General features: G+C 42.0%; 1 protein-coding gene across 1 annotated transcript; it reads right to left on the reverse strand.

Moving 5' to 3' along the window:
• Positions 1-169: 169 nt before the first annotated feature.
• kbtbd8 (kelch repeat and BTB (POZ) domain containing 8) lies at positions 170-8,354 on the reverse strand. The gene is made up of 5 exons (XM_075460415.1): positions 8,318-8,354; positions 5,571-5,778; positions 3,305-3,611; positions 2,304-3,123; positions 170-2,218 (listed from the first exon to the last, which is right to left on the reverse strand). Exons 1-5 carry the CDS (start codon positions 8,331-8,333, stop codon positions 1,755-1,757), a joined length of 1,815 nt encoding a protein of 604 aa, XP_075316530.1. The 5' UTR covers positions 8,334-8,354; the 3' UTR covers positions 170-1,754.
• Positions 8,355-9,241: the final 887 nt, after the last annotated feature.

Below are 9,241 nucleotides of genomic sequence, written 5' to 3' on the forward strand. Positions count from 1 at the left end.
CAAAGATGACACAGGAACCCGCGTGAGGAAACTGACAGCACTGAAAAGGTCACACTTTCTGCAGGGAGGGCAGGTGGTATTCTTCTACGCAAGATTGTCAAAAAACAAAAACAGAACAAAGACAAAAAAAGCAGCACCGACAGTTTGTGTCCTCCGTGTGATGGTGTGGAAAAAAAAAAAAAAAAAAAAACGGATTCATGGCCGTGAGGTGTAATGGCACAAAAAAGGCCGGACCACCCTCACGTTGTGAAATCGTCCCGTTTGTGAGGGCGCTCCGTAAAGTTTGCAGTCGAGGGCCGCTGCGGTGGATAGTGATTCAGTCCAATGCCGAGTACGACTCATCAGATATTCTTCATCAGGTGGTGCAGTTTGCCCCCTTTTCCAGCCACAGGCACATTGGCATCACATGATCTGCACTAAACTACGCGTCACTTCCAGCCTGCACCCATGCAGCAGCCAAACAACTGCCACTGGCACTACTGTAGTTTACACGAACAGACGAGCACACAAAAACATGAATGCGCTTTTCCTAAAGCAATGCAACATAACAAATAGCCTAATCACAGTTCCTTGATTTATTGCTACCACAAAAATTTGCTTTAATGTCCACAACAACTATAACAAGACCTCAAATGCTTTTTGGCATTTTAACGAACCTTGCTTTTTATTCTCTCCAAATAGTTTTAGCCCGATACCAAAAATCAACTTCAGAGCTGAACGTTGAACCGAGGTTTTTACACCATGGCCTGAAACATCCCTTTACTCCTTGTCAAATACGTCTGAAGTTTCTGAGGTAAACCCGTTAGTTGGTTTGAACTTGCCACTTAGTGTTAGCACAGACTTGACTCTGTCCTTATTTCTCCAATGTGGAGAGTGAATATTCTAAGATCTCACTTAAATTCTATTCGCGTATGATGTGAAATGGATGCCAACTCAAAAGAGCGGGAGGTGCGAGCCCCATTCAACTGGAACCTAAAACTGAAAGTAATGTAGCTCCGAAGCCATTCTTAGTGTATGGTTTGACACACTGATGCTTGTGAGGGAAGAGGGGAGGGTGGGGGGAGGGGGGCATAAAAATATCATACATGCTTCCACCTTTTAAAACACTAAGATAATGTAAATCACAACCACACTTCATATTAAAACGTGTCTATAAAATAAGCTGGACAGGCATGGACACTGAATAGACAAAAAGAATAAAACAAAGAAAAACCTCAGAGCTAGCAACCTACTAATGAGCTATGGTACTCATCTTACCCGTATGAATATATAGTTTATATAGTTATTAATATATAAAGATTTTCACTTTATGCTGACACATAGCATCCATATCTCTGGAGGGCACTTCTAACCTTTCCAACACCGTCATTGCATGCCTAACATCTGCAAAAATCCATACCTACTCACGCATCTCAAACAAAAATAGAACATGGCTTAACATCAAGCGAAAAATAGGATAATTGCACTTATGATTTGTTGTACGGTTTTTGTTGAACGCGCATCAGTCTGGGTAATTGGTGCCGTCTGAAAAAAAAAAATACTGCAATCTTTAAAAGCACCCCGATTTTGATCATGTTAAACCAAAGTTTAAACAACTTAAGACTTAACGCAAAATGGTCCATGTGGTGCAAACCCAGGGTAACACCAGGCACAAGGCAGGCAGGACCCCACCACTCCCTCTGCCTATTAGATTGGATTCACAAAAAAAAAAAAAAAAAAAAAAAAAAAAAAAAAAAAAAAAAAAATCACTGATCTCAAAGCACTTTCTGTAGACATTGTGGGTAAAGTTTGGCCACCACACACTCAAAATGGCGACCCAAATCCCACAGGCGGTCAGGCGTCTCATAGATTTTGGTCCATACGTCTGCCTCATCATCGTACTGGTAAAGGGAGTTTTTGCGGCTGGTGCGGAACACATGCTCCTCCACCATGACCTGTGTGGCACGTACAAACAGGTGAAGCTTGCCTTGCAGCAGCATAGCCTTGATATAAGGGCTTGTGGCTTGGTCAAACGGCAGATCTCTCTTACGGCTCCATGTGTTCCTCTCAATGTCGTAGACCTCCACAGTGAAGGTACGCTGGTGGTTCCTGCAGATGCCAGCGATGTAGTAGATGCAGTTCTTATACAAGGCAGCCAGACCCTGACTCCGAGGGACACTCATTGGAGAGAGATGACTCCAATAGTCCTTACGGGGATCATAGCAGAAAAAATATTCACCTGCAGAGGAAAAAAACTAAATCTGTTCATTTTGAAGTGATGAGCAGTATGTTTTCATACATTTGCTTAAACAGCATGAACTCACCTTGGAGGACAAAGATGCGGTCTTTATATTCCACAGCACTGTGAAACTCCATGGCCACTGGCATAGGACTCACTGCTGTCCAGCAGTTGTCCCGAGCGTCGTAGCATTCTACTGATTTTAATGCGTTTCGCCCGTCACCTTCATAAACTCGGCCTCCGAGAGCATAAAGCTTCCCACAGCAGTGCACAAGTCTGCATCCTATTCTTGCTCTCAGCAGAGGGGCCCGTGGAAGCCACCGATTGCCTGCGTGCTCATACTGCCAGAAGTCACTTTCTGCTCGATGGTCTATGGACACCTCACTGTTGCTGGGTCGGTACCCACCAGCGATGTAGATGTCGTTCTCTGAAGACACCAAGATGCCGACCTCTCGGAGATCATTAGGTGGTTTGCAGAGCTTGAACACCCTTCCTGTCGCTGTGTCCAGACAAGGCACCGTCTGCTTCTTACCTGAGTGTTTATGAGCAGCATCAAAGCAGATGACCATCTCAGAAGCGGTCATACCCAGGCGCTGTGGACAACCATTCGTGCCAGTGAGGCGAGCTTTTGCCTCAGCAGGGTCTTTGGACAGGGACAGGGCACAAGCAAAAGGAGGAGGTATCAGACTGAGAAAGGCCTCATCCAGCAAGGGCAGGCGGATGCACTGGGAAAAAACCTCATCGAGGTGGGCTTCCCGTCCAGCTCGATCATGCTCAAGCCAGCGGACAATGCTCTCGTAGACGTGTTCTTCTTTCTCCACATTTAGGTCATCACTGTTCAAAATGCTTACCAACTGCTCCTTGGTCATCTGGAGGAACTCTTGCTCCTGTGATACACACAAGAACTACCACAAAAACATCAAATGTTTCAGTTTTTAGCAAACAAATACACTGATCACAAAGGCAACACTAATACAGAACTAAACTAAAACAATGTCTTAAATAGTAGGATAAAATAGCAGCAGTAATAATCATTAAATTACCATAACTGTTATCAACCCAATCCTGAGCTCATGCTCAACTGACCTTCTTGCGGATGTAATCCTGAGAGCGTTCCCTTAGTTCCTGATGACCATATGCATCAGCAAACATAAAGACCCCAATGCAGTTCTGGGGGTCAAGTCGGCTGATCATGAACTGGGCACACTGATCCTGCAGTGCAGGAATTTGGAAAATGCTGGCTGCAGTGAACAGGGCCTGGACATTGGACTCGGAGAGCGTGACTCTGGATGTGTAGGCGTAGTCTAAGACGAGGTGCATTGATTCAGATTCCACCCCAACAATTCTGACCTCACGCTGGCTGCTCTCTGTAAGGCCACTGGTGAACATGGACCTAATGGTGAAGGTGAGAAAAGAGGAACACTTTGGTGGCTTAATGCATTCACACGCAATAAACTGACAAGATAGTTTGATCAAAATACAACAACTTGGAACTAGAAACTAGGGCTGAACGATATGGACAAAATTTCATATCTCGATATTCATGCCAGATATCTCGATATCGATACGATACGATATGACTACGGGTTCGGTGAAAACCAAGCATTTTTCAGAAAAATAAAAACATAAAACAAAAGAGTGCAGTTTTATTGATTAATTTTCGCCAAGCACGACCTGCACAACACCTCGCTCTGGTCGACATCATCCTTTCTAAATCCAAAATACCTCCAAATAATGGAGGATGATTTATGTTTTGGCACAAAATTAGATTCTGCACTGCCACCGGCCGAATTATCTTCCGCGCTCATGTCACTTTTCTTTCGTTTCTTTCGTTTCGATTTCGCTGTGAATTCCCCGTGAATGTGTGTGGCTGTGTGCGTCTCAGTCTACTTCTCCCACCCCCTATGTTTGTCATTGGTTGGCTTCAGCTGTCGATCCACAGCAAGCGTGAAATAAGCTTTGTGGTTGGCTGGCGGTGGGGTGCGTTCAAGCGCAATCTTAAAAGTAATGTTTATGGTGACTGCCGGAGCTGTATAAGCAGGGCGAGCGCGGGGGAAATATATCGTTTATATCGTCGCTTTTTCGGAATTACTTTCTTGAATGTTCATATCTCAATATAGATACGATAACGATATATCGTTCAGCCCTACTAGAAACCAAACTGAATCAGTCACCAGCTTAAGCCTTTCAGCTGCTAACTTATAAACATCTGTAAACAAAACTTTATTCATATCTAGGGCTGTCGCGGTGAGGGAATTCCCACCGCGGTGACTCATAGCCGCTCAACAGCGCGGTATGCGGTGATATCGCATTTTTGTTCATTAGGCTACTTTCCACGACATGCAATGTTAGATGAAAATCGAGCGCATAATCCGTCTTTTTTCCCCAGTGATTCTGATATTTCACTTTGCTTTGCCTGTCATTTACTCGCTCACAGACCAACATAGCGGAGATCAAGCAGCGCATACCCCAGTTCTGCAACATTGTTGCAGACCTGCGCAAGTTTCGTTTAGTAATGACGGAGAAAAACGAAGCAGATCAGTGCAGCAGTTGAGCTCACGTGTCCGGGATACAGTTTTTTTAAACAGACTGCCACCGACCAACCAACCCAAGCTGAACTTTAACTGTTTCCGCGAAGTTGTTAGAGCTTATTTCTGGCACGGCACATTTTTTAAATGTTTTTTTTATTTTTTATTTTTTTTTATATATATATATAAATAGTTTCACCTACACAGTTTTGTTGAAATGATCAGGTATTTCCCAACAGCAAATGTGCACACCAAGCTGTGGTTCTGTGGAAGCTAGTTTATTGTTGCTATTAGACGGTCGCATTTACAACGTTAAACATGGATCATAAGGGAAGATTCAAAGCCATAAAGTGTCCGGACTAGGCAGAGGAGTAAAGCCGAGATAAAGGTAGGCCACTGCATTTTATTTTAACTTCTATTGCTTCGACACTGAGTAGGCATATTCTTGTAATATCAGCTGCTGAGGGAGAATGAGACCACAACGAGTAGCATGCAGACGTGTGTGCGTGTGCGGTGCCTATATGCAAAGATGACGACAGAAACGCGGCACCTCGCTGTGTTAATGTGTTTCTCCTGCCTTGCGGGGAATATACAATGTATCATTATTACTGTGCTGGCTTAAAAAGAGTATCAATTCTGTCAGTCGCTTTGTATCTACTGTGCAGTCTTAAAAACTCTTTTAGTTTCTCGAGTTGTTCTGCGCATGCAAGGGGGCGTGCGGTGGTGGCGGTGGCCTGGACACGCACCGCGGAGGTCCTCTCAGCACCGCGGTGATTGCATTTTGCGGTTATCGCGACAGCCCTATTCATATCCAATTTTCTTACCTAAAGTATGGGCTGATTGCTGCAAGAACATTTCGGTGGCACGAGAAAGTCTTGCCGTGGTCCACTTCTACAACGATGTCCGTGAGCTGCACTTCATCATACAAGGCTTTGAGCTGCTGAAGAACGTTACAAGCATGCACAGCATCTACTCCGTTGTAGCTGGTGGTTGGAGGTGTCCCATTTTGTACTTGTAACAGCTTCCCTACCTCTGAATAAAACAGCAAAAAGAAAGAGAATGAATTATCACTGTTAAACTCGAAGAAGCAGCATTGACTCAACAAAACATTTGTGATTACAATCATTAGAAAAGAGTCATGAATCTCAGCAATGTTTCTGGCACCACACTGGGAGAGGTGGGGAAATATCTGGCACACAAATGAGTTAAAGGGAACCACTATGACGGGATTTCGATCCTTACATGGAATGATCCATCAGAGAAGGTTAGAGGCGACAGAGCATAAATGTTGATTTGTCTCTCTGTTACACACTCAACAGTCAGTGGTCACCAATTAAGTTTGTGGTAAAACTAGCTCCCACTAAGTTTAGTCTAAACTATATTCTGACTTGTATGGTAATGGTTTGGTATAAGATCTTGCTTGCTTGCGACTTCAGCAAGGAACTTATACACTGTGTTTGAGAGACATTGCCAAAGAAATCTCTGGTTTAGAGTTACAATAGTTTTACAACTCATTTGATTTGTTGCTAGGTGCTTTTTGTGAGAAGAAGTCACTGAAAAGTTGGCAAGTTGGCAACAATGTCTACACTAAAAAGCCAAGAACAATCCACCATTTATGGTCATCTACGGAGAGCCCTCTCTATCTATCTGTCGAGGCGACGGAGACCGCAAGGGTTGTGATTGGTCGGCTAACAACATTATTTCCGGAATCACTTTTCCGGTTAGTTAGTTCCCTCCTCTCACAACAACAACACCGCCATTTTTGAAAGAGTTTACTGTGTGCCGGTCAACATTTAAAAAAAAAAATTCTCTCTCGATCACCATCGTTCACTGTGAGAAGTGGAACGGAGCTGGAAGGTAAACAATCAATCAACGACTTTCGTGATAGACGTCGCGAGATTGGGTCGTTTAAGGTAGCGACGCCTACTGATCGGGAGGTGAATTGCCTTTCGTATCCGACAGCCCGACGGAGAACTTTGAAAGGACGGAGAGCCTCTCTGTGACTACGGAGACGGATTGATGGATAGCGATGGAGAAGCATACTGAGGCCTTTAGGGTTCAGATTGGTAAGCTGTCAACTGTGTGCATGACAAGGAAAGAGGCTGAATAAATAATCAACACATAGTTCTGCAGTGAAATAAAAAAAAAAAAAAACTATAAATAACCTATATAAAACCTATTTTCGATAGAGAGAGTAAAAAGCAAACATATACTTAGATGACTGTTTGTGTCATTGTGCAGGACACACTGAGCGACAGTTAAAAAACAGTAATTAACTAACAGTCATTTTAATTAGCACTGAGACAATTCCTCTTCATTGTTAAAGTGAGATTAGTGGTTAGTTAGTTTCTCATCTTTTGATTTGATTTTTTTTTTTTTTAGTTTGTTAAATTTGTTTTCTTAGCTTTGACAAAAACAATTCAATCAACCAAACCGTGAATTTAAAGAATCATTAAACCCCTGGTTGATTGATGATAGTGTCAAAATAAATATTATAACATTAAAGATCTTATAGAAGTACTTATTTATAGTGTGTATAGGCTCAAATTTATTTGGCTACCTTAAAATGATGTGACATTGTCTCCTCTTGATTCTAACTTTGTTTCGAGATTCAGTTGATCTAACGGGTACATATGAGAATGTAACCCAGTGAATTCACTGGTGTTCCCTTTATAGTAGTAATTGCAAAGTAAACATGTCATGTTATCAGACGTCTAATGGCGAGTTGTACGAGTGGCATTACAACTTTTCGGCTCCTATGTCTCGCTGTAGCTCTACCATCTCAGCTTCTACTGAAGAAATACATTCCAAGTAATACCTCGTGCTGAGTAACGCCAACTCCTTGATAGGACAAAGACTCGCAACCGATGAATAGAAACTACTGTCTCGCCAGGTGGTAGCTAACTTGCTAACATCTAGAACCATTGAGCGATGCCTGCTTTAACTACTTGATTTGCGAATAAAGATAAAAAACAAACTTGAAGGATGAAAACTACTATCTAATAAGGTTGTGTATTTTATCGTCTGAACGCTTGTTTTTCTTTAGAAATCCCAGCAATACTTCCAGTTGGGTTTACTAGTAGACGCACAAGCTTAACTTTTAGCAGTTAGCTTGGCACCAAGCTAATGTTAGCAACCTTTCTTTGACACAAAATTGTGAGACACAAAGGACAAAAACGTCTTTAAAGGCCACATACGCTGTCTTATAGAAGTTTAACAGTATCTAAGGCGATATATGCTGCGTTCATTTGATCAAAGTGACCATTACTAACACTTGTCTAACGCTTTCCACTTGTTACAAACAAGTGTTTACACAATCAGCTGTAGGTAGCAAAGCTAATCTGCCGAAAGTTAGCCTGACAGCTATCGTTAGCAACATAGCCAGGCTACGACTACCAACAGTTTGGAGTAGTCATTCAGAACGTGACTTCATTTAGCGAGAATGAAGCACGTAACGACTTTCAATTAATCCGCAAGGCTACATTCGGTGACAGTAATAAGCACAAAATTCAACTTTGAAAGACATAATTTCAGTGTGTTTAGACCACAAAACAATGAAGACTTTGCTAACCTCCACTGGCAGCCATTCTCTCCAGTCTGTCTCGGGGCAGACCGAGAGACGTCAGAGTGCAGATTGGAGCCCAGGAAACAAGGAACATCCAATCACAAGAGAACCACGAATCTCCCAGCCAATCGTATTGAGTTGGTCTGAAGCAAGAGGGGGTTAATGCTGTGATGGTACGTTCTTCACAGTAACCGAGCTATATCAACTAAAGTTAAAAGCATATTAACAGGTGGATACTGAATAATTAGAAGCAGGCAAGAAACCTTCTAATTTAAACAGTAGTCAAATGTTAGGGACAACTAATATGCAGGACTACTGTAGGCATATATCACAAGTGGAGCTGAATTGTATTTACATTTCTACCTTATAAGCAAAATGATACAAGTAAAAAAAAAGCAACATGGAAAATGGTAATATTGATTCAATATTAATCAATAATACTATAATAATTTGATAAAATAAGGAAGCTTTTATTTAGTGAGGTCAACCCTTTTGTTTGGTCTTAAGAACTGAAGTGACAACCTTTCCATTTTGTATGAAATGTTTAAGAATTAATAGACTTTTTTAAGTGGAAAAGACATTGCTTTCAACAAGCATCTTGCTTTGTTATAATTGTTTAAAGTCTTAAGTCTGGAAATCAAGCGGGGAATTCTACACCTAAATACAATAAATTTATCGAACTTCATTTGATCTCGCATCGACCATGGACCGAAGAGAACTCAGCATCTCATTATGAAAGTTTCATTTAAGGACATGCTCCACATTCTGAACAGCCATAAGGAAACACTATAAATACAATAACCAAGAAGCTGTGAATTGTGGCGCCAAGTCATTAAGTGCTTGTCAGTGTAAATTTGTAGTGACACATTTAAGAGACAGGTGTTGTTCGATGCAAACAACGTGTCAAAGCTAATATACACTTAAACTAAG

Source organism: Odontesthes bonariensis, chromosome 3 (assembly GCF_027942865.1).
Source record: "Odontesthes bonariensis isolate fOdoBon6 chromosome 3, fOdoBon6.hap1, whole genome shotgun sequence".
Classification (NCBI taxonomy): Eukaryota; Metazoa; Chordata; class Actinopteri; order Atheriniformes; family Atherinopsidae; genus Odontesthes; species Odontesthes bonariensis.

Coding starts and splice junctions, on each gene's coding strand:
- kbtbd8 (XM_075460415.1), bottom strand. Junction 3,124..3,304: donor AGGATTACATCCGCAAGAAG/GTCAGTTGAGCA, acceptor TTTTTGTGGTAG/TTCTTGTGTGTATCACAGGA. Junction 2,219..2,303: donor CCGCATCTTTGTCCTCCAAG/GTGAGTTCATGC, acceptor TTTCCTCTGCAG/GTGAATATTTTTTCTGCTAT.